Source organism: Trichomycterus rosablanca, chromosome 11 (assembly GCF_030014385.1).
Source record: "Trichomycterus rosablanca isolate fTriRos1 chromosome 11, fTriRos1.hap1, whole genome shotgun sequence".
In the NCBI taxonomy this organism is placed as follows: Eukaryota; Metazoa; Chordata; class Actinopteri; order Siluriformes; family Trichomycteridae; genus Trichomycterus; species Trichomycterus rosablanca.
This window is the reverse complement of record NC_085998.1, coordinates 36,837,665-36,863,852: the sequence shown is the minus strand read 5'-3', so window position 1 is coordinate 36,863,852 and position 26,188 is coordinate 36,837,665. Positions and strand designations below refer to the sequence as shown.

The following is a 26,188-nucleotide window of genomic DNA, read 5'->3' as shown; positions in this document are numbered from 1 at the left end:
CACTGAGAAGTCTGACGACAACTTCAGGTTCATGGTTACTGATGGGCTTCTATCAACGGGGTCAGACATTTTTTACCGTATTCGAGTCGTTCGCGTCTGTTGCCCTCAAAGTCGTACAGCAGCGGCCTGCCAGGCGACTGAGTGTGACCACAGTGCCCAGTTGAGTTTGGGGGAGTACCTTTGGTGGAGACGTTGGTGCCAGGAGCCCCTGGACATGTGCCAGTAACGTGGGTACCGTCCTCGAGGCAAGTGTGGTTTGGAGACAAACGGCCTAAACAAAAAGAAGAGCCAGAAATAATGTAAAAATCTGCTCATGTTGTGTCTATTTAGTATGAAGAACTATTGTGAAGTCAGCAATAGTCTTAAATAAATGACTATTCTGAAGGACTATTCTGAAGGACAACATCTGAATTTGTTCCATTGGAGTTCAATAGAATTAAGGTGAAGGCTTTGTTTGTTTATTAGGATTTTAACGTCATTACACTTTGGTTACATTCATGACTGAAACGGGTTATAAGGTTATATCGAACACAGTCGTGGACAATTTAGTGTCTCCAGTTAACCTCACTTGCATGTTTTTGGACTGTCGGAGGAAACCGGAGCACCCAGAGTAAACCCACACAGACACTGGGAGAACATGCAAACTCCCCACAGATAGGACCCGGATCGTCCCACCTGGGGATCGAACCTAGGACCTTCTTGCTGTGAGGCGACAGTGCTACCCACCGAGCCACCGTGCCGCCCAGGTTGAGGCTTCACAGCTTTGTGTAATCGTGTAATCGGCAATTAAGAAATATTAGTTGATTATATTAAGTAGGTGGGCGGCACGGTGGCTCAGTAGGGAGCACTGTCGCCTCACAGCAAGAAGGTCCTGGGTTCGATCCCCAGGCGGGGCGGTCCGGGTCCTTTCTGTGCGGAGTTTGCATGTTCTCCCCATGTCTGCGTGGGTTTCCTCCGGGTGCTCCGGTTTCCTCCCACAGTCCAAAAACATGCAGTCAGGTTAATTGGAGACACTGAATTGCCCTATAGGTGAATGGATGTGTGTATGTGTGTGTGTCTGCCCTACGATGGACTGGTGTTTGGTCCAGGGTGTTACTGTGTGCCCTGGGCCCATTGAAAAGCTGGGACTCTAATTGGATAAGCGGATAAGAAATCGAATGAATGAATGTATTAAGAAGGTTGTGCTGTAGCTAGCTCCATTTCTCAAAAGGTGTGTACCATGCAAAAGCACTGACAGTCACTTGGCTTTCGGTCTGAAACAGTCTTTGGGAATTGGCAGTATTGACGTACGATTGGGGCGTGGGTGGCTGGGTCTATGTTAAATAGGTTTGCCTGGAGCACCAATTGTGCAAGGTCCATCAATTTTAACAATCTATAAATATTGATCAGCTAGTTTGTGGAACTACTAGAGTCACCATATTAAAGCATGTGCACAGAAGACGTGGTTATGATAATCATTATGACAATCAAGTCATTTTAGCAAAGTAGTTCATGAACTGTTATTACCCTGTGATGTGGAGTTACGTAGAGAGTCCTGCCAGCTTGATTTTCGTGGAGAAACACTGCTGTTGTTGTTCAGGGAGTCCTGGTATAACAAAGATTTGTGGTTTGTTACAGGTACATATATTTGGGAGTTTTAAATTGTACCACAGTGAAACGTTTATGTGGGCTCGTCAGTACCTGTGATACTGCAGTGGTCAGGTTCAGAGTCGTGGGGCGGCTCTTCAGGGAGCCTAAACTAGGAGAGTCAGGAGGAGACACAGAGGGAGAGGGTGGAGAGTCGGGATCTGCTTCTCCTTCCTCGTCTTCCTCCTCGTCTTCGTCATCGATCATCTCAAACTCCTGGAAGTCGTCCTGAAACGTTGACACTGGGTGGTGGATGTCACTCTTCTCCAGGATGAGGGAGTCCTGCCCAAAATGACAGAATGACATGAAAGATTCAAAGTAAAAAAAAAAAAAAAAACTACTGTGAAAGATTAGAAATAATGTAAAGAAAAGACAGATTGGCTTTGGTATTCTCACATATGAGACAGACAGACAGACAGACAGACGGATGGATAGATGGATGGATAGATAGGTAGACAGATAGATGGATGGTCGGACGGACGGACAGACAAACAGATAGATCGATCGATGGATGAATGGATAGACAGATAGACGGATGGATGGATGGCTGGACGGACGGACGGATGGATAGATAAATAAGTAAATAGACAAATAGATGGATGGATAGATGGATGGATGGATGGATGGACGGACGGATGGAGGGACGGATAGATGGATGGATAGATCAATCGACAGAAGAATGAATGGACAGATAGATGGATAGATGGATGGATGGACGGACGGATGAATAGATGGATGGATGGATAGACAGATAGATAGACAGACAGGTAGATAGATGGATGGATGGATAGACAGATGGATGGACGGACGGACGGATGGATGGACGGACGGACGGATGGATGGATAGTGGTTAATAAGATTAAGCTTCTGAATGCTGAAGGATTTTTTTATTTGAATGTTGAATGTCCTGTTTGCCCTTTTCTCCCTGTGCAGAATCGCAATGCAGTTGCGTTCATAAGCTACAAACAAACTCATTATAAAATCCCCACAGTGCATGAAATATACACGACCCTTTCACTACCCCCAGCAGTGCTACAGGGACACAAATCAATAATAAATGCAGCTCCATGACCCGATCGATTCCTCTAACCAGCAGTCTGGCAGACCACTGACCATCAATACCCAGAATTTGTATCTTCATTAGAGCAATAAGCACGATGCCACATGCTGCCACCGTTCTAACATACTCGAGGGTGTAGCTTCGTTCTGACCAGATCTGCCTTTACAGCCTGAAGAGCCTCACGTCAGCAAAACTTTACCGCTGACACAGCCGGACCCTCAGAGAACTCATGAATGAATGCGGCATCGCTACATGGCCTGCATATACAACATATATATATATATACACAAAAAAGCTAACATTCGAAAGAAAGAACAGAATAAAAACTGCAAGCACCACACCTATTTTTATCAGTAGAAGATCAACTATATTAAGACTCTTATATGTTAGCAACTTTATGGCAAGTATTTGAGAAAACAAGCTTAATGAAGAGATGATTTGACAAGTTTGGCGTGAAGGAACTCCAGTGGCCCTGACCTCAACCCTCCTGAACATATTTGGAATAAAATGGAATGTTGATTGCCCTGATGGCCCTCTTGTTCATCATCAGGGCCTGACCTTTTGACTACATGGGAACACATTTCCACAGATATGATCCGAACAGACTTATGATCAGGTGTTCACATACTTTTGGCCAAATATTTTATTTTATATTTAAAAAATATATATATACAAACATTTGAAACATTCAATAGCTAACATTTGAAAGAAGGAAAAGAATAAAAACTGGAAGAGACACACCTATTTTTAACAGTAGAAGATTAACTATATTAAGAGACTTATATGTTAGCAACTTCATGGCAACTTTATGAAAACATGTTTGGCGTGAAGGAATTCCAGTGGCCCTGACCTCAACCCTCCTGAACATATCTGGAATGAAATGGAATGTTGATTGCAAGTCAGGCTCTCTTTTTTATCATCAGTGCCTGAGTTTTGACTAAATTGGCACAAATTTCCACAGACATGATCCAAACAGACTCATGATCAGGTGTTTACATACTTTTGGCCAACTACTGTATATTAAAATAAAAAAAACAAGAACAAAGAATGAGGATACAAACAAGAAGAGAAGAGAGAGAAACCAGCACCCTAATATCTAATGTACTTAGTGACCTTAAGCCTGAACAAAGCACTAAATCTTCAGGGAGATGTACTAAACACACACACACACACACACACACACACAGGGCAGTATTAGATGACAGAGTAGTGCTGCAGTGGGGTTGAGTGGGTGTGCAGTGACTCTAGGTTACTGGCTTTGAAATAAGTCCTCATTTCTCACACACTAGTACACGACTTTTTATAATATTTTAGAGGGCAACATGCCAAACCCCACAAACACGACAAGCAAGGAGGTCCGTGTGGGTGTCCTTGTGGAGTCTGGTTCCTTTTTTAGTGATTTTTATTAAATAGAAGTTCAAAATTGACTTAAAATAGCCTGAACTCACTACAGACTCTATCACTAACTGGACTGAATAATGAAAAACTCGTTTTTTATTCGTTTCACTAGTTATAACATTTAGTTTAAATTAATTGTGTTTATGTAAGATTTGTTTAAGTCTAATTCATTCAAATTATTCTCCAGGATGGGTTCCTGCTCAGTCCGGCTCCTCTCAAGCTTTCTTCCTGTAATTTTAAGCGAGTTTTTATTATCCTGTTCATCAATGGTCAGGACCCCCACAGAGATGGGTCATTCTCAGCAGTGACACTGACATGGTGGTGGTGTGTTAGTGTGTGTTGTACTGGTATGAGTGGATCAGACACAGCAGCGCTGCTTGAGTTTTTAAATACCGTGTCCACTCACTGTCCACTCTATTAGAAACTCCTAGCTAGTTGGTCCACCTTGTAGATGTAAAGTCAGAGACGATCGCTCATCTATTGCTGCTGTTTGAGTCGGTCATCTTCAACACGTTCATCAGTGGTCACAGGATGCTGCCCATGGGGCGCTGTTGGCTGGATATTTTTGGTTGGTGGACTATTCTCAGTCCAGCAGTGACAGTGAGGTGTTTAAAAACTCCAGCAGCGCTGCTGTGTCTGATCCACTCATACCAGCACAACACACACTAACACACCACCACCATGTCAGTGTCACTGCAGTGCTGAGAATGATCCACCACCTAAATAATACCTGCTCTGTGGTGGTCCTGTAGGGGTCCAGACCATTGAAGAACAGGGTGAAAACAGGCTAAAAAGGTATGTAGAGGAATGTATGGACTACAGTCAGTAATTGTAGGACTACAAAGTGCTTCTATATGGTAAGTGGAGCTGATAAAATGGACAGTGAGTGTAGAAACAAGGAGGTGGTTTTAATGTTATACCTAATTGGTGTATATATGCCAAATAAAGACATTCCGTCTGTTCTAGATTATCCTCATCCTTATTACACACAGCTCAGTTTATTCCACACTTACTTCCCAAACAGATTAATTCACCAGCAGACATCAGCACTCATATGTTACTGGAATTTTACTCTCTAAATGGGCTGATCATCATGATTCAAACCTATTAATCCTCCATTATCCATTCCTTCTAAACTTAGCATCTGTGTGACAGGTCATCATGGCTCAATGAATAAATCATGGCAGCACAGACAGAGATGTGTGGGAAACAAGGAGAAGAATTTTGCTCTGAATTAAATAAGCTTTAGCTCACTGTTTATGTTTTATACATTTTGAAATACAACGTTGTTAGCATTTCTACTGTGCAACTGGTTTGAATGTTGGGTGTGAGATTAAAGATGGAATTTGGGACTCATACATTCACACATGCACAGCTTATTTACTAATGTAGACACTAATTAAACACAAATGTGTGAAGATTAGACCAGATTAGAATAGAATAGAACATATTAGAATAGAACAGAATAAAATAAAACAGAATAGAATAGAACATTAGAATAGAACAGACTAGAATAGAATAGATAGAATAGAATAGATTAGAACAGAATAGAACAGATTCGAATGGAATAGAACAGAATAGAATAGAATAGGATAAAACATATGAGAATAGAATAGAACATATGAGAATAGAATAGAACAGAATAGAACAGAACAGATGAGAATGGAATAGAACAGATTAGAATAGAATAGAACAGATTATAATAGAATATAGCAGAATAGAATAGAACAGATTAGAATAGAATAGAACAGATGAGAATAGAATAGAACAGATTATTATAGAATAGAGCAGAATAGAACAGATTAGAACAGAATAGAACAGATTAGAATAGAACAGATGAGAATAGAATAGAACAGATTAGAATAGAACAGATTAGAATAGAATGGAATAGAATAGAACAGATGAGAATAGAATAGAACACATTACAATAGAATAGAACAGAATAGAATAAAACAGAATAGAATAGAATAAAACAGAATAGAATAGAATAAAACAGATTAGAATAGAATAGAACAGATTAGAATAAAATAGAACAGATGAGAATAGAATGGAATAGAACAGATGAGAATAGAATAGAACACATTAGAATAGAATAAAACAGAATACAATATAAAAGAATAGAATAGAACAGAATAGAATAGAACAGATGAGAATGGAATAGAACAGATTAGAGCAGAATAGAACAGATTAGAACAGAATAGAACAGATTAGAATAGAACAGATGAGAATAGAATAGAATAGAATAGAACAGATTAGAATAGAATGGAATAGAATAGAACAGATGAGATTAGAATAGAATTGAATAGAATAGAACAGATGTGAATAGAATAGAACAGATGAGAATAGAATAGAACAGATTAGAATAGAATAGAATAGAATAGAACAGATTAGAATAGAATGGAATAGAATAGAACAGATGCGAATAGAATAGAACAGATGAGAATAGAATAGAACAGATTAGAATAGAATGGAATAGAATAGAACAGATGAGAATAGAATAGAACAGATGAGAATAGAATAGAACACATTAGAATAGAATAAAACAGAATACAATATAACAGAATAGAATAGAATAGAATAGAACAGATTAGAATAGAATAGAATAGAACATGGTTAATGGAATGTACCTTTTCATAGGGGTCAGAGTCGTAGTTGAGGCCGATCCCACAGTCATCAGTGATCTCAGACAGATCTTCATCATCAAACTCCTCCAGACTAATGTCATGAGCTGCCCTGCAGGGGTAACAAAACAAAACAGGTTAAAAGATTAGCTGTACTTGTGCTTGCGTTTCTCTCGTCGGGTTCCTTGGTTAGTAGGTGTTTGGGTCGCAACTCATTGGTGAATTGAGTAGCTAAGAAAGAAGTCAGGGGGTCAGAGGACTTAGTCCTGAGCTGAGTCCCAGATACACTTCTTAAAGCTTCGCATCCAGCTTGGTACAGAAACTGACAACTGACTAACCTAGAAGTTGTGTTAGCTGGCATGTTGATGCACTATAAAGTGGACAAACGGTCTATGTATAATGTGTACAAATCACAGGGTGAACAAGGAAGACGTTTCTGCATATACTGTGTGTGTGGCTGAATAACACAGTACAACATGCCCTCCGTTCTCTGTGTATGAAAAGTCTATCAGGATTTACATTCGTTTTACCCATTCAGTGTCGACGATAGTTATTACTATGTTGACTGGCGTGCTGCTATATGAGAGCAACATCCGATATGGTGAAACATATCAGTAACAGAGAGCATTGTTTAAAGCCAGAGATACGCCGACTGCTAACTCGGAGATGGCATCAGTTCTACCGTTTGGTTGTGAGAAATGCTGCAATGCAGGTTTTCACACCCAGAACGACTCGAGCACAGATCAGTGGCATCTATAGTTAAAGAGAGAGTAATACGAGTAGGAAGAGATCATCATGTTTTAAGTTTATATTTACATTTGTGGCATTTAGCAGACGCTTTTATCCAAAGCAACTCACAATTATAACTAAATACAATTTAAGCAATTGAGGGTTAAGGGAATTACTTAGGAGACCAATAGTGGCAGCTTGGTGGTGGGGCTTGAACCAGCAACCGTCTGATTACTAGTCCAGTAATGAACTTACCTTAGAACTTATATACTACATCCAATTTGTAAACAATTCACAGTTAAGGTACACACTGCAACAAATATACATGTATATATAACATATTATATAATTAGTAATTATATTCGTATTAGTTCATATTCATATTAGTTAAATTCTTTGTTTTATATAAAATGACTTTACTGTAAGTATAACTTGTAGAAGGTAAAACGTTGCAGTGTAAAGACCTTCAGCATTCATCCTCAAGCTTTTACTGTTGTACTAAGAGCTACAAGTACAAAAAGTGTGTTTTTATCATTAATAAACAGTGATAATCATGCATTCATTATATAACGTCTATTAACGTTAGAAACATAAATATACAGAATTAACTGTGTTTGCTTTCGTGTGATTCGTGATAACAGGTAGATTTTCCTTCAGGCTGTTGATAAGAAACTTTCCTTAAGTTACCAAACAGAACTTAGATAACGATGTCCTTGTAAAAGCTTTTATATGATTGTAGGAGAGATTAAAAAATACATATTTTCCATCCAGATATACACCGATTAGACATAACATTATGACCACCTTCCTAATATTGTGTTGGTCCCCCTTTTGCTGCCAAAACAGCCCCGCAACTGTGATGCTCTGTGTATTCTGACACCTTTCTATCAGAACCAGCATGAACTTCTTCAGCAGTTTGAGCTACAGTAGCTCGTCTGTTGGATCGGGCCAGCCTTCGCTCCCCACGTGCATCAGTGAGCCTGTCGCCGGTTTACCACTGTTCCTTTCTTGGACCACTTTTGATAGATACTGACCACTGCAGACCGGGAACACCCCACAAGAGCTGCAGTTTTGGAGATGCTCTGACCCAGTCGTCTAGCCATCACAATTTGGCCCTCTCTGTGGCTTAAAATATTTAAAGGCAGACCACTCTAATGTATCCTCATGGGTGACAGTAAAACGTTTGACCCCCCTGACAGTTTTAGGCAGGGACCCCACCTTTATCCTCCCTCTGGGTACATCTGTAATACTTTTACAGGTCCACCAGGGCCCATTTGTGGTTCTACCCCCCTTCGCCCTTCCAAATGACTGTCTATAAAGTTTCTTGGCTTTATGCTTTCATTTTATTTTCTGTTCTTTAAATGAGGAAGGTCAAACTTGATGATGATTTTATGAATGAATAGTTTTTTTATATATATATAATATAATACTATTTCACACAATGTTTATCTTGCTATACAGTTAAATTAACAAAACAATCGTTGCTTTCTGGTGCAATTTACAAAATAGAAAACATTTATTATGGTGTTTTAAATTAATTAGTGTTGTGTTTGAATTGCTTCATGTTGTTTCATTATTTCCTTATCATTTATAAATAAGGTCATAATGAAAATCTGAGATTGAGTGATTGTTCAAACAGTCATAATGCCCACAATAAAAGAAAAGTGCTGATACATGCAAGCACGAATGTGTACATACGGAGTTCTAAGAGATACGCAGACGTTGGTTTCTGTATATAAGGGCTGCGCGGCGTGAGGAGTCCGTGCGCTGTGTGTTGATTCAGGTGGACGGAGCACAAGAATCACTATGAAGAGTCTGATCGTACTCGTGGCTTGCCTTGTCCTCTCAGAGGCAATGGTCAGGTAGGTTTTCTCTTTAAAACAGCTACGATTCATACACACTTCTTAATGCAAGTCTGTCACCATCTACTGTTCACGATATTGTGAACAGATTCAAGGAATCTGGAGAGATCCATGGAGAAGTCCATGTCGGGCAAAGCCGCAAACCACTGTTGAATGTGTGTGAGCTCTCAGACGATGATAAATATAGCCACATGGGCTCGGGAGCACTTCAGAAAACCATCGTCGCTTAACACAATACGCCGCTGCGAAATGCAACATGAAATTTGATAATGCAAAAAGAAAGCTATACATTAATGCTATGCAGAAACACTTCAGAGTTCACTGGGTTGATGGTTTGAAAGACCATGTAAGTATGTACTGTGGTCTGATAAGTCCAGGGCTCAGCTAGATGGTTCAGATGGTGTTTTTCCAGTGTGTTACAGGTTTGTATATGGTCATGTGTAATGGTCTAATGCCAAACACTGTATAATCTAGTCTGGTGCAAAATGTTTGTTTCCCAAACAGCATAACAGAAATTTTAGTGACATTTGAACATTTTGATGTGTTTCTCAACAATACAGCAATACAGATTATTTATACATTTATATATTCTCTACCCTAATCATACTTTGTGGGTTGAGCTGAAATATACAGTGTATGTAATAATTTTTTCTTACTTAATAATTGCCCAGCCCTGGTTTACGTTACATTAACCTGGAGATGTTCTTTTCTGCAGGGTTCCTCTGAAGAAGTTTAAGTCTCTTAGGCAGACCCTGAGGGAACAGGGTATCCATCTACCCTACACTGATCCAGCCCTCAAATACCAGCCTCCTGAGATTCTGGCCTCCACCACTATCGAACCCATAACAAACTACGCTGATGTAAGTCAAAATGACTTAACCATAACCTTACTTAATCCCCCTCCAATAGTGTTCGGCTGATTAAAGCTTAACACCTCTGTTTCAGTCGTCCTACTATGGTGTTATCAGTGTTGGCACACCTCCCCAGTCCTTCCAGGTCCTTTTTGACACCGGCTCTTCCAATCTGTGGTTTGACTCTTCGTACTGCAACTCGCAAGTATGCAGTAAGTTCATTTAAAATGTGTTTATTTAGAAATTGTAAATGAAAATGTGGTTTCACAAAAAGTGTTGTGTGTATATGATGTGATGCTATATGTCACGTGTATTGAATAATTCATTACAGCTACGGCTGTAGCCTAATAAGAGTCGCAGTAAAAACACTTACACTTTACACAGCTAACACCAGTCTCACCTAGCACACATGTGAATAGTGCAGCATGTGTAAAACACAAATCCAAATGCAGCCAAATAAGATCTTTATATCGTAACTGATTCTGTTCTTGCTTATTTCCAGCTTCACACACCCAGTTTAACCCTCAGCAGTCCTCGACATACCAGAGCACCTCCCAGACCTTCTACCTGCCCTATGGAGCTGGCACTCTTACTGGAGTGTTCGGTTATGACACTGTCACTGTAAGTCCTCCAGCTCATTTCATATCACCTACAGTACATACTGCATTCTGGGGAACTAGTAATAGCACGTATATACTGTTTGTACCAGCAGTGGTCACTCTGTATAATACTTCACTGTGTCGGGACATTACACTCCTGTTAATACACTTTACAACAGTTTATTATATTACATATTACATACGTTTATTCATCCTAGTTACTATGTAGTTAACTACGTAGTGTTGTACAACAATACCTGTGTACTTTAATACTTTTTATTTTAATATATTTTGAGCTGCTGTAATAACTGACTTTCCCTATGGGATTAATTAAGTCATCTATCTATCTATCTATCTATCTATCTATCTATCTATCTATCTATCTATCTATCTATCTATCTATCTACCTGTCTGTCTGTCTGTCTGTCTATCTATCTGTCTGTTTGTCTGTCTATCAATCTGTCTTTCTGTCTGTCTGTCTATCTGTCTATCTATCTATCTATCTATCTATCTATCTATCTATCTATCTATCTATCTATCTATCTATCTGTCTGTCTGTCTGTATGTCTGTCTATCTATATACTACACATTCTTAGCAACAAGTATGCATTACAATTGCGTTACTTAATCGGCCTAATTATTGGTAGGTAAAATAATAAATGTGCACACTTTTATACATAAATACCTTTATTAAATCATTGTCAGAAAGTATAATTAGCAGGGCCAAGTAAAATGTATTTTTTAAACATTTTAAAACATGTTTAGGATTTAAATGCAAGTTAAAAAAAGAGAAAATAGTTCATTGAAAGAACATATTTAGCAAAAAAAAGGAAAACAAACTTTATTGCAGGGGTCGTAACCCTGGGGTTGGTCACGAGCCAAAAAAAATAGGTCCCAGACAAAAATACAAAAAATACTAAAAATGTAATGAACGAATTTTAACTTGTACATGAACGCCCCCTTGTGGAGGCTTAACGTTACACCTTGTAAACCTCCGTGGGACCAGATAGCCACCAATTTCATTAATTAGTTTTTTGATGTGTTGTTTTTGGTCTCTGTAAAAACCTGCTTTACAGCAGTGTAAACCTGCTTGACTTCAGTGCAAGTGTGTTTAGTAATATAACAGATCCTGATCTTGTCTGTATCCTATAGCTGTCTGGCATTCAGGTCCCTAATCAACAGATTGGACTCAGCACACAAGAAGGCAACAACTTTGCATCGGTTCAGTTCAGTGGAATCCTTGGTCTGGCCTACCCAGCTCTCGCTTCTGGTAATGCCGTGCCTCTGGTAGATAACATGATGCAGCAGGGTCTGCTCGAGCAAAACCTGTTCGGAGTCTACCTGAGCGGGTAAGCATTATTACTGAACATCAACAACAATACAGTAATGTTAACTCAGGTGTAAGAACTATTGTCAGTATATTATGTATTTTTTTTATTAAACAATTTAAATATTATATTTTTCATACAGGAATGAGCAATCTGGCAGTGAGATTGCATTCGGTGCTGTGGACACCAATATGTACAGTGGTCAGCTCTACTGGACACCAGTGACTGCTGAGACCTACTGGCAGATTGGCATTCAAGAGTGAGTGTCACTTATTTCTTTTTTCTGGCAGTGGTAGCTCAGGGTTCAAGCTTCTGGACTTTCGCTTACAAGGTCATTGGTTCAAGTTCCTGTTGAGACCCTGAGCAAAGCTTTTAACCCTCAGCTGCTTATATTATTATAGGCTACTATTGTAAACTGTAATATATAGTGTAATATATACATTTTGCAATGTATGAACCACACCCTGACTGGTCCAAGGCCTCAAACATCCCTACAGAGAATCCTAAAACATACTAAGGATCACACTAGTCTCTCTACAGTCCCCTGTGTCTCATGAGAGCCCATCCAGGCTGGTAGCACCACTAAGACTTGGGTTTCTGTGGTGGTCTGAAGGTGTGTTGTGACTGCTGTGCCACCTAAGCAGCTTATTCCTGCTCCTTTCTTTTAGTTTTAGACTGACCAAGTCAAAGCTTTAACTTTATTAAAAATATATATGACATATTTTATTAATTATTTGGACTGTCATGAGCTACGGCATCTGAAAGTAGTTCTTCTGTAGCAGTTTTCTGATTATAAATGCCTTATAATCTGACTCAGGGTCTCAATCGGAGGACAGCAGACTGGTTGGTGCTCTCAGTACAGTGGCTGCCAGTGTATTGTTGACACTGGTACCTCCAGCCTCACTGCCCCCAGCAACTTCCTGTCTTCCCTGATGCAGTCTATTGGAGCACAGCAGGACAGTTCCGGCCAGGTACTCACATACGTATCATATTTTACTGACTTGCAAGCTGCAAAAACCTTGACCATGAATAAGGAACCCATTTTACCAGCATCCCTCAGACACAGCCAATCAAAGTCACATTATATCGCTGTACCACTCGAGCACCCGCTCACAAATTTTAATGTGTGCAGGAAATGTATGCACCCTAACTGACAATATAAACTCTTCTTTCTTAAGATACTCACTGTAATATTGTTAGATGAACAATGTTGGTTCTCTTCAGTGCACTGTAAACACAAACCAGGCTCCAGTTCAGGCAGAGTAACTATAATGTTTTTAACATGACTACTGTCCTCAGATTGTGCAGTTGCAGTGCTAAGAGAGTCTTATAATACTCATAGCATGTCTTTAGTTGTGCTATGACCTTATAAGCAGCACTACTGACTCCTGCAAACATAATGGTGCGTCCCAATGTGGTTACGGTCAGTGAAAGATTACAAATAAATGTCTGTGGTATTCACCATTAAATTGTCTGATGACTTTTGAGTGTTGTGAGACGATATTTAGATTCCTTAAGACTGCTGAATACAAGGGAGTTCAGCTGATTGTTTATGATAAGTGTAAATACTTTAAGCAAATAATTTAAATATAAAAAAATATGTAATTTATCTAATATCGAATCTTGGCGGTGCTATGGGCCAATCAGACGTCTAGGTGCGCTTGTCAGTGCCCGTTCCAACCATTAGGAGGTGCTCTTAGTGCCGGTCCCAACCCCGGATAGACAAAATAAGGGTTGCATCAGGAGGTGCATCTGACATAATCACTGTGCCGTTGAACCAGAATAATCTGCTGTAGTGACTTCTGAAAATTCTCATCATTGTCTAGATAAAAAATCAGCTAACCGGCTCAACGATTAGCCCCAGTAAATAGTGACCATAATGATTAAAAGTGCAAAAGGTATCTACCAGAATTTCTCAAGTGCACAGCAATAGTGTTCTCACAATTTTAACCACCTGAAGGGCACATAATGAAGGAACCACAAACTAAACGTTTTATTTCTTAATGTAGCAGATGTAGCTGGTTCTTATTACACTCAGCTAACTTAAATATTATAAAATATTATCTATTATCTTCAATTAAATGTCTGTCTGTGTTCTACAGTACGCTGTGGACTGTAGCCAGGTGAACAATCTCCCAACTCTGACCTTCACCATCAGCGGAGTGAACTTTCCTCTTCCTCCTTCTGCCTACATCGTAAGTTATTTCACTACCTGCATCATGCTGTACATTTAAATTAGACTGTTTTATAAATAAATTAATAACAATTGTGTGTGTGTTGCTGTTTACAGGAGAATGAGGGTGGCTACTGCACAGTAAACATCCAACCCACCTACCTGCCTGCTCAGAACAACCAGCCTCTCTGGATCTTTGGCGACGTCTTCCTCAGGGGTTACTACTCTGTCTACGACCGCGCAAACAACCAAGTTGGGTTTGCTCAGGCTGCTTAAACGGCACAACCAACAATACTCTTCTACAAGACTGTGATTTCCTTAATAAATCAACAGTTTGTGTAACATCATCAGCAATAACTGCTTTCATCGCATCTTTCTGGTACACTTATTAGCCATCTTATATAAATTGGCATGCAAAAGCTTTGGAATACTTTGGAATTCTGGTATATTGGTATAAACAAAATTGCATATTTTTAAATGTTTCCCTCTTTCATCAATCTTTGAATAAAAATAAACAGCAAATCATGCCGTCTCAATTTTTATTACATCTGCACACATTCACATCAAAGACCTTATTCAAGAGAGATTCAAGAGATTAAGAGATTTTAATCTAGGATCATACACTCACGTATGAACAGAAAATGTTAATTAGTGGGCGCTCGGGTGGTGCAGCGCAAGCCCATCACTGATGAGATCCAGGTTTGAATCTTAGTAGTGCCATTGGCCGACCGGGTGTCTACACTGACAGCATTGGCTGTGTCGGGGGGTATTCCGGCCTTGTGCCCATTGTTCCCTGTGTTGTCTGGTGAAACCAAACCCGCTACAACCTTGACCAGGATCAAGCAATTGATTTAATGAAAAAAAAATTAAAATGTTAATTATTGACCTTTTTTATTTGTTAAAAATAGAGGTTAACAATTTAGCCATTTATGGCAGGCAGCACAGAGGCAATGAAACACATTTTCTGTAAGTTAAGCGCATCATCTAGTTATTACTACCAAAAAAGTTAACATTTCAAAATGTAAAACACGCTAGCACACCAGAGCTGGGATTTCGAATACATCGTTTCGAATCTCAGCTCTGCCATCCGGCTGGGCTGGGCGGCCACATGAACAACGATTGGCTGTCGTTCAGGGTGGGATGAGCCGGACCAGGGTTCCTCATAACTGGTGCAATCAGACCTATGCTGGCAGAGTTGGGGAATAATGCTGATCAGGGTGTGGCTCTCCGTGCACAAGGCTGATCCGCATATGAACTCGCCTCGTGCAGGTGAAATTATGCAGCCGGTACTGAGCACGTGTCGGAGGGGGCGTGTGTCAGTTGCGAAGCTCCACAGTCAGCAGTGGAGGGTTGTATCGGTAGAGGTGAAGCGTAACGCAATCGGGGTAATTGGATACGACTAAATTAGGGGAGAAAATTGGGGGGAAAATTCGAAGAAAAAGAGAGTAAACATATTCATATTGAGTAAAATAAGTAAACAGTAAAAGCCTTTAATAATTAAAGAAAAACAATGAAAATATTATTATATTGTGTAAAGCACTTGAACGAAGTATTGTTGTGTTAACTGTGTTGTGTTGCAGTGTTCTGACTTTCAAACACCAAAATCCTTACTGAAATTGGAACCTCCAGCATCCGTCGTTCCTTGTAATAAGCTTAACTGTTTTATAATTCCCTCAACAGTAAAAGTGCTTACAGAAATGAAATGTGAGTGTGTATAACTGCAAACACAGGCTTTACTGTCACTTTGATTAAGGTTTTAATGACCCACACTAGCTGACTCGCTAGTGTAGACGTTTGGCATAATGTGAAATGACAAGCAGTCAAAATCAGACATTTAGAGACATGAAGCAAAGCAGCGTCCTTCAGCCATCATCCTCATCCTCATGTTAAAAATGCAAATCCCGAAACGGACAACCAGTGATGTCATTCATGCAGGATTAATCATATATTCCATTTCATTTCCATGTTTTTCACCACTTTATCCTGGTCAGGGTCGTGCTGGTTCTGGTTTCAGCTGAATCACGTATACGTGATTAAATACGTATATAAATACACTGTGCACAGCCTAGCCTAGCTCTAAACAATCACGCAGTAAAAAGCAATTTACTAAATCAATTAAGCAATTAAATAAAAGGTTCTTTTCTAGGGAGGATGGAATCTCTGATAATTCAGTCAAGCAGTCACTCATAGTCTCTCCATTTTAAGAATTCCCATGATCTTGCCACACAAATCCCAAGATTAGACTAAAAATCCCAAGTAACGTGAAGATTTATATAACGTATTTAAGTAAGTATCAGTATTGATATTTACAAATTCCAATATTAAATATTCTGGCTCTGATTAAAGCCAAAGTTTAAACTCATCGATTTGCAGCCATTCGTCGTTGAATGGTTGTCTATACCTTTAGCTCTGTTACTCTGCGGTGTGTGAGATCCATCCTCATGGTGATCACTCTGATCGCAATCATCGAACGATGCCATGAGAACATCAGATTTTAAACTGTTAACACTACGACGATTGGCACAGATAACAATCTTTCACAACAATTAGCAAAAAACGGAAGTAAAATGCACGGATGACGACAGACGTGATGTCATGTCCTCACATCCAGGAAAATGTAAGTAAGTAAAGAAGTGTGCAGTAGGTGTAGAAATGGCCAGCAACAGCCAAAGGTTATTATTTAGTCGTATTACGCTTTGTCATTCCTTATTTATGACTGTAGACCAGGGGTGTCAAACTCATCTGCATTATGGTGGCCCTCAAAGGGCCGATTGTAACCGATCCTGCTCGGATTTTTTTTATTTATTTTTTATTTTATTATTATTATTTATTTTTTCCCACTTTTTTCCCCCAACTTTTATCCCCATTCTAATCGTGTCCAATTACCCTGATTGTGTCTTCTATACTGATTCGACCCTCCGGCACGCAATCAGTACAGTCTGCATTTTTCACCTGCACGAGCCGAGTTCATACACCGAGAGACACTGCGCACGGAGGGTCACACCCCCCTCAATGTTATTCCTCAGCCCTGTGCAGGCGCCGTCAGTCAACCAGCAGGGGCCGCAGTCGCACCAGTTATGAGGACCTATGCTCCGACTCTACCCCTAACCCTGAACAACAGCCAAACGTTGTTCATACTGCCGCCCAACCCAGTCAGAAAGGTAGAGCTGAGTTTCGATACGATGCATCTAGAAACCCAACTCTGGTGGGCTAGCGTACTTTACTACTTTACCACCTGAGCGTATTTGTTTTTTTTCCTTAAATGCCAATTTTTTTCTGTATATTTATAATGTGTATCTACATTTATATTGTTCTCCTTTACCACAGACACGGCATCATAACACAAGAGACGTACCGCTTTCTCTTCTTGAAGCACAAACTTTTCACTTTATCATCTTTCATTAAATTTCCTCCTTCTGCTTCAATTTTCTCTTCTTGCACATTTTGGGATTATTTGTAAATATTTCTCAGCATCACTTGTTGGAAAACCGCCTCAGTTAAACGCTGATGTGGAAACACTGCCATCTAGTGGCGGGATGCGATCACTTTGCGGGTCACCAAATCGGAATGCATTGTGGGAGATGCAGTTTATGTAGATTTTACAGGGTATTTTAGGACAATCGTACGTCTTTTAAGCTCTCGCGGGCCACATAAATGACGTGGCGGGCCGGATTTGGTCCGCGGGTCTTGAGTTCGATACATGTGCTGTAGACCATAAAATTGCACGCAGATTTTACTGCTTGAGTACAAATTAAAAATCCCAAGATTACTTGGCAAAATCCCCAAATCCCAAGTCGATCCCGCAAATCCTAAGATCTTGTGAAAAATCCCAGGGAGTGGCAACACTGATCATAGTTCAGTATAATTAGTCGCCTCCACACAGCAGAAACCGGTAAAACAAAACAGGTAGAACAAAAATTCTAGTTTTATTTTATGTCCTTAGATACATAGTGCACGGCAATTTCACATCAACAGAAAGGAGTCTCACTCCTTCAGAGCCACCCAACATCACCGTCCCCATGGCAACACTCCACTGCATATCTCACCGGTCCCAAAAGCAGTGGGCGGGTCTGTTCAAATCTCGGGAGTGTAACATCACACGCCAGTCATTAGCGGTTGCCATAGAAGCCGATGATGAAGAAGGGATGAGGTCACACCATTAGCTGAAAAGCCCTGGAGGATTCTAGCATGTTTAGCACAGTGAGGTCACCTCTAACAGCTGTCACCATGACAAAAGCATCCTCCGGTTCACACTCATGTGCTGACTCATGTTACAATAAATACATTTATGAATTAAACATTGTTGTATTTATTATATTTTATGTTGACCGCCGTTTTATAAAAGCAATAAGCCACTCGAGACCGTGCATTACTGTGATTTTAGCACGGGGATGACGTTTTCCCAGTGATAAAATCATAACAGTAATGCACGGTCTCGAGTGGCTTATTGCTTTTATAAAACGGCGGTCAACATAAAATATAATAAATACAACAATGTTTAATTCATAAATGTATTTATTGTATAAACTTACAATAAAGCATTCTTCCGCGACGCAAAATAGTTCGATTAACAGTGTTGCTAGGCAACATGAGGGCGAAAATAACATTAACTTTTTCTATTCAGTGGCGTATTAATATGGAATGATGTGAGGTGGTCCTAGGTGTGCGTTTATCGGGGATTTTACAACGGCTTCGAACGCGGCTCAGCCAACCAGATTTTAGGACCAGAACTATCCGTTTTATAAATGTCATTAAACTAGGTTTGACTTTTTATTTTTATTTTATTTTTTTTTTTCTATTTATTTATGCACTTTCTCCCGATTTTACCGACATCTGTGGTAAGAGCTGCTACCTAACTAACGCAGAACATGGGCAATAGGGGAATGGACCAATACTGCAAACAGTCAAATGGCTTATTTAAAATAATAGCAATAGCTGCTAAAGGTGTCTCGAAGACCTCAAAAGACTGAACAAATGTACAGAACAAAATTTTGTGTATATGAAAGGTTGGGAATCGCTTGCAGTCCACCACTAACGACATCAACAATCTGCTCACTGGATTTAAGAGCAATTGCAGTGACTTGTTAGTGTATTGGTCATACAACTGGACAAAGAGGCGACTCTTGCATTGCAGATTTGTAATTTTGTGCTATAGATGTAAGGTATAGAAAAATGCTTTAAATCACTTTTACATTTTCAGCATTTAGTGTACGCTTTCATCCAAAGCGACTTAAAACACTGACTGAATACAGTCTGAGCAATTGAGGGTTAATGGGCCTTGATCAGGGGCCTAACAGTGGCAACCTGGCGGTAGTGAGGCTTGAACCTGCAACCTTCTCATTACTAGACCAATAACCTAACCGCTGAGCTTTCGCTGTCCCCTATCACACTGCTGCTTTTTTGTTTATTACACACAGGTTAAATGTCTTTTGTATTTGACACACAGGCATTTTGTGGGTTTATGCAGCAAAAACAGCCGTTAGATCTAATTATTTTTTCAAGCCATCACATCCATAGTATAACGGCTAATGTAAAGAATACCAATGCAAATACAAAAAAGTGAAATCAAATAACTTTCAGTGGTGTTGCTCTTTACATGAATTAGATTTGCTCCTTTTGTGCTCACACAGATGATTTGATTTCTTTCTCTGCACAGACAAAAAGAGTCTGATCCACCGACCGCACCTTCCCAGCATTCATTCTCACCCCCCATCCCCCCCCCCCATTTTATCCACAGCCAAACTAACAAGATTAACAAACCCAATACTGAGTCCAGAAAATCAGCAGCACAAAAGAAACGCTGAGTCAGGGAAGTAATCACAGAGAAGCACAGCTCTCGCAGAAAAATACAAGACTTGGCAATGAACATGTTGAAATATGATACTACAGATGCACTAACCAGGTCAGGTCACCTCTCTAAAATTAGTCAGTAAACTAAGATCTATAGGACTGTGAGTGGTACAGTGCAGATCATTGGATAAAACCAGCTCTTTTCTGCCAAGTGGAAAAGGTGTAAACTGGAAAGGTCAATGATCCAAATCACACTGCCAACATCAAGTGTGTTTAAAATACCAGTGACTGATATCCCTGAGCAACCCAATCCTGTTAAAATTGCAGTACGACACAGCTTTCTAACTAACCTGGCAGTACTTGTGCACAATGTATTTAAATATTATGCAAAAATACGAATACCTTTATTGTCATTGTACACGTACAACGAGATTCAGTAAAACAAGGAAAGCCCACGGTCTCTTGTGTACTCGTAAGCACCGGTGGTATGCTAGCGAGCTCCGGAAGTAGTGTTGTTATGTCGTATTTTACGGAAGCTCTGCAGAGTTTACCTATAATCAGGAGTTCTAGTGGGGTATATGATAATACTGCGTGATCGTCAGTTGCAAAAACACTTAAAAAAAATAAAGAAGTAAAAGAAAAGAGAGCACTGAGCCGCTGCGTCTAGACGCGCCGCCATAACCGAAAGTTAAATGGTTATTTGTTTATTAGGATTTTAACATCATGTTTTACACTTTGGTTACATTCATGACAGGAAACGGTAGTTACTCATTACACAAGATTCATCAGTTCACAAGGTTATATCGAACACAGTCTTGGACAATTTAGTGTCCCCTATTCACCTCACTTGTATCTCACTTGTATGTTTTTGTACTGTGGGAGGAAACCGGAGCACCTGAAGGAAACCCACATGGACACGGTGAGAACATGCAAACTCCACACAGAAAGGACCCGGACCGCCCCACCTGGGGATCGAACCCAGGACCTTCTTACTGTGAGGCGACAGTGCTACCCACTTAGCCACCGTGCCACTCCAATATAATAAGTTAAAAGTTGAAATGGTTATAATAACTTCTGTCTTTTAATTCATTTTTGTTTGTTAGTGTACTGTATTTATGTTTTTATGTTTAGATAAATATCTATGTTTATATAATATACATTGTTCTATATTATTTTACTACATCTAAATGTTGACACATGCACCAAGACAAATTCCTTGATTCTAAGTACACAGTGATTTTTATAAGTGCTGTGAATGATATTCTGTTGTGATCTGGTTAAAAGTCCTTGCCAAATTCACAACTTCAGGTTACACTCAGAAACGTTGGACCCTAGAAAGGAATACACCCTGGACAGGGCAACATTTTTTGCTAGGCACATGCAGTATATAATAACTGTCTGCTTAATACTGAAGGGCTGAGATTTTTGCTGACGTTACGTAAGAGATTATTGCACAACCACAGCAGTTATCCTTTTAACAGTGTAGTTTAATGTGTGTGCTAAATGTCTGCAGCATCACTAATCGATCGGATTACTTTTAAAAAGCCTCGCATCAGGGACTAGTAGAAAGTAAACAAACCTGCATTTTGCATGCATTGCATGAATTAAATGGACTGTATTTAACAAACTCCGAATAACATTTGCATGTTATATGAGCTTACTGAACGCCTGCTACATCATACAACCAAACAAGGACATCCATTTTAATTATTGATTTTAGTTGTCTTAGTCACACTAACATAATAGGTAATTAATGCTTTCAAATTTTAGAAACAAGTCTCATCAAAATATAAATCACTGAGTTTTAAGTCTTAAGTTTCAAAACTAAAGTATTAAAAAGTAATATAGTGAACATGGCAGTAATGTAGAACAATTAGATTAACATAAACACTGAGCAGAACTGGTTAAAAATGTAGGGATATTCCACTAGCACCCCAGCGCCGAGATTCTGAACTCCGCGATTCGAAACTCAGCGTTGCCACCGGTCGGCTGGGCGCCATCTAGCGAGTTGACCAGACTACGTGGGTGGGGTCTTCAAACGCTGTGTAAGGACCCTGATTAGCAGATATAGAGGCGCCTGTGCGTGGTTGAATGCATGGGTGAAAAAGGGTTCCGCTAAGGGCTGCGCCCGGGTCGGAGGAGGCGTGAGCAGCAATATACCCACATCGACTGCAATCAGGGATCCACCAGCAGCGAAAGACAAATTGACTATGCTAAATGCCTAAATAAAATAGGGAAAAAAAGAATATAGATTTTACCCAGAGTCAGTAACAAGGTTCAGTTGGTGTATTGAAGCTTTTCCTGACAACATTTGTGGGATTATTATAATATTATAAGCAGAGTTTTTACATTACATTTATGTTTTCAGCATTTAGCAGGCGCTTTTATCCAAAGCAACTATACTGTGACAGTAAGTGAGGGTTAAGGGCCTTGCTGAAGGGCCCAACAGTGGCATTCTGGCAGTTATGGGGCTTGAACCAGTGACCTTTAGATTACTAGTCCAAAATTGCTGTTTTATCTTCATACTGGAGTGAAAATACATATACTATAATAATAATGTTACATGCAGATCTGAATGTGCAGTTTAACATGCAAGTACAGACTCCTTACAGACACTACACAGCTTTTATTTTTGATTACAGTGTTTAATAGTTTGGACGTTCTTGATTTAAATAATATAAACGCATAAAATAAAATGAGGTTGAACTCTTAGCTGGCGCAAACACACAAGATGTGTAAGGGTGCGTCTCAAATCAACAGTGTAAACAGTGTAAATGCTCACACATTCAGCGCTCAGCTTCAGCTGTTGGAAATGAATTGAAATGAGATTTGAACAGACAGCATTAATCGAACGATGACTAACCGGTTAATCATTAACAATCCTGTTCCGTACAGTAAAGGTTAAGCTTAAAGAACTGTGTGACCTTATTCTAATCGTTGGCCTTTTCTAAACCTGAGAGGTCTGATGTAGAAATGGTGAGTGGAAACCATTTCATAAAACATAAAGCATTTACTGTGCTAATCCATGCAGAACAGATTTTGAGGAGCTTTTTATGCCCGTCTGCTCAGCTCTGTGATTAAATTGGACTCTGCCGTTCTTGTAATGAATAAATGCAAGAGATGGAATGTGTGTTGAGTCTCATTAAGGTCTAATATAATCAACTATGCAGCTGATCAACTCAATATAATCAACTATGCACTTACACTACTGCTAAAGATGTGATAACAATAAAGTGAAACAATACACGAGTAAATCCAACATCGGAAATAACTTACACAAAACACTAAAGAGAGAGAGTAGCACCCTGTCCACAGTGTTTTCTTTCTTTTGTAAATGAGGTGCATATTGTTTCTGAATGGCTCATCTAACACAAACTATTATCAGCATTCATTAAACATATCTTAGCAGGGGGCGGCAAAGTGGCACATCTGGTAGAGCGGGTGCTGCACAGCAAAATGATTCCTGAAGTTCTTACATGAATTCTTTAATAAGATACACTAAAATATGGCTAATGTGGTCAGTTAGGATTTTAAACCAGTACATATCAGGACAGGTGGACCAGTGATAGATGTCTTTTGATGAGCCAGGGTTCACTGGGCCTCAGTCAGATACAAAACTACTTATAAATACATGGACAGAAAGATGAGACAATAGATGAATGCGTGGATGTGAGGTCGATGGACAAATGGGTGGCGATTAACGTACCTACCAACATAAAAGGACACTGAGGTGGTACATGGATGGACGGACGGATGGATGGACGGACGGATTGATGGATGGATGGATGGACGAGTTGATGTATGGATGGATGGACGGATGGATGGACGGACGAGTTAACGGATGGATGGATGGATGGACGAGTTAATGGATGAATGGATGGATGGATGGATGGACGAACGAGTTAACGGATGGATGGATGAATGGATGGATGGATGGATGGATGGACGAGTTAATGGATGAATGGATGGATGGATGGATGGATGGACGAGTTAATGGATGGATGGATGAATGGATGGATGGATGGACGGACAAGTTAACGGATGAATGGATGGATGGATGGACGGATAAGTTAACGGATGGATGGATGGATGGATGGGTGAATGGATGGATGGACGGGTTAATGGATGGATGGATGGATGGACAGATGGATGGATGAAACACATAACCTTGTCAACACAGTGTCTGCTTTGTTTGCTGTATTCGTTAATAGACAAAACCTCTGTAAAAATGTGAATGTTTTATTTGCTTTACAATAATAAACAGCCTCTCTTTTACACATCTTTTCTGATTAGACTAAAGTAAACCTGTTTGGCTTAAAATCTAAAGAAAACACCATCCTTCAGCGGGTACGGAGAGATTTTAAATAAAAAAAAAATCAATTTAATCTATTTGCTTAATCAATCCACAGAGGGAATCATGGATGGATGAACAGACGTAAACAAAAGCTAAAACATCAGCCACTCCTAATTTACTTCTTAGATGTCCTAACTGCAATTTGATTAGTTGTACCCCCCCATCCCCACACACACACACACACACTCCAAACACACACACATGCACTTACAGAAATTACATAGACAGCCACAGGCCTAAGGCTTTAATGCCTGAGATGTTGTGTATTGAGTTCATTTTAAGGCTTACATTAACCTAAGCTCTTCATAGTAATTTAATAAGCAACATCCGACAGCAGTAGTTCAGAGGTTGCCAGATCAAGCCCAACCATCCCGAAGTTGCCCCTGGTGGGCCCATGAGCATGAACCTCAACCCTCATTCAGTCTTAATGCATAAGTATGTTGATTTGGATAAATGCGTCTGCTAAATGCTGGAACTGTAAATGTAAATATCTACACACAGGAGCACACAGGACTCCATCTAGCCTGATGTAAACCTACAATGTAAACCTAAACATATTTAAAAAATAAAAAACCTCATCTGATCACGTCTGTGCCAAACACAATAGAAGATAAGCAGGTTAGGTTACTGTTTCCTGTGATAACACACCGCACTGGTGATGGAGATACAGAAGCTGTTTACTGGTACAGATTGGTCATCAGGGCGTGGGCCGCATCTCAGATTATGGAAACATCCTGCGCCACGCAACGCAATGATGATGAAATCCATATAGATAGATTAGGGATTTGACCTATTTTATTGTATTAAATGATAATATGGAAACAAGGAACATGGAAAGAAGGAAAAATGAGTCAATAAACGAGCAGAGGCTTGAGAGACGCATCGCGGGGATAAACAGCGCAAGGACGCAGAGTCAGACATGCGAGAAGATGCTCAGCATCAGCACCATTTGCGCTTATGTTCATAAATGTGGCATGATAGGAGGAATAAGCACTGTATAGATATTTGATATGTTTGACTTAAATCAACGAAAAGAATGATAATAATAATAATAGTGATGATGATGATGATGATGATAATGCGCTTGCTTACCTGCATCCCGGAGGAGAGAGAGAGTGAAAGGTGGAGAGGGAAAACATCTCGGCTCTGTCCGCCATCTTCATCTACCAAGCGCGTCCCATCCACCGACGGCGGGCACGAAGGCAAGTACACACCGAGCGTCTGCGTCCTAACGCGCGTTAATACGCGTCTCTGTCTCTGTCCTCACTGCGGATGCGCTAACAGGCCCGACTTGGATGATTCACAAGCGCGCACCCGTCTACAGCATCAGATCGGGTCCAGGAGTCTGATCCAACCCAGAAGCCTAGAGAAAAGCGATGATGTAAGTACGATGATGATCTTGGATTGCGGCTTCGGCCATGCACCTGCTCCCGAGGCGGGAACGAAGGACGGAGGGGGCGGACTGCGGGAGCGCGCTTTGGAGAGATGATGGATCTCGGTGGGTAAACGGATGCGCGATGGGAGATCTGCACTGATGATGAAAAGCACTGCGGATCAGGGGAGAACCCAGACACATGCGCGCCCCCTGCCGACGCGCGCTCTTTGCCAATGCGCGCTCCCGTCCTAGCATAGTTGTCATCTCTGAGACGTGCATACCGTTACGCGGGGCTCCGGTTACCGAGCGGCCCAGGTCACGCGATTTACTGCATTGCACCCTGTGATTCCAGGGAAACGGGACCCACTGTGACCCTGACCAGGATAAAACGGTGGTAAAACATAAAATATATAATATTATAT

The 26,188-nt window shown here is 40.2% G+C and overlaps 2 protein-coding genes across 3 annotated transcripts in view; one reads left to right on the top strand and one right to left on the bottom strand.

Annotated features, from left to right (window-relative positions):
* mapk8ip2 (mitogen-activated protein kinase 8 interacting protein 2) overlaps nt 1–25,697 on the bottom strand; it is a 33,112-nt gene extending 7,415 nt beyond the window's left edge. Inside the window, exons 1-5 of one of the 2 annotated variants that reach the window (XM_063004862.1) lie at nt 25,484–25,697; nt 6,712–6,817; nt 1,681–1,908; nt 1,507–1,585; nt 77–271 (exon numbers count right to left, since the gene is read on the bottom strand). In XM_063004862.1, the coding sequence (XP_062860932.1) occupies nt 77–271; nt 1,507–1,585; nt 1,681–1,908; nt 6,712–6,817; nt 25,484–25,554 (679 nt within the window). In that variant the 5' untranslated portion in view covers nt 25,555–25,697. The remainder of the gene's footprint in view (nt 1–76; nt 272–1,506; nt 1,586–1,680; nt 1,909–6,711; nt 6,818–25,483) is intronic. The other variant, XM_063004863.1, reaches the window with a different exon arrangement.
* LOC134323354 (gastricsin-like) lies at nt 9,241–14,523 on the top strand. Its single transcript, XM_063004861.1, has 9 exons — nt 9,241–9,296; nt 10,012–10,156; nt 10,242–10,359; nt 10,650–10,768; nt 11,899–12,095; nt 12,217–12,333; nt 12,892–13,045; nt 14,177–14,269; nt 14,365–14,523. The coding sequence occupies exons 1-9, from the start codon at nt 9,241–9,243 to the stop codon at nt 14,521–14,523; spliced, it is 1,158 nt and encodes a 385-aa protein (XP_062860931.1).
* Nucleotides 25,698–26,188: the final 491 nt, after the last annotated feature.

What these genes read in the sequence shown, in the direction of transcription:
- LOC134323354 (XM_063004861.1), top strand. Translation starts at nt 9,241, where the DNA reads ATGAAGAGTCTGATCGTACTCGTGGCTTGCCTTGTCCTCTCAGAGGCA. An exon ending in CTGCAACTCGCAAGTATGCA is followed by an intron (nt 10,360 to 10,649) that starts GTAAGTTCATTT and finishes GCTTATTTCCAG; the next exon opens with CTTCACACACCCAGTTTAAC. An exon ending in TTCCTCCTTCTGCCTACATC is followed by an intron (nt 14,270 to 14,364) that starts GTAAGTTATTTC and finishes TGCTGTTTACAG; the next exon opens with GAGAATGAGGGTGGCTACTG.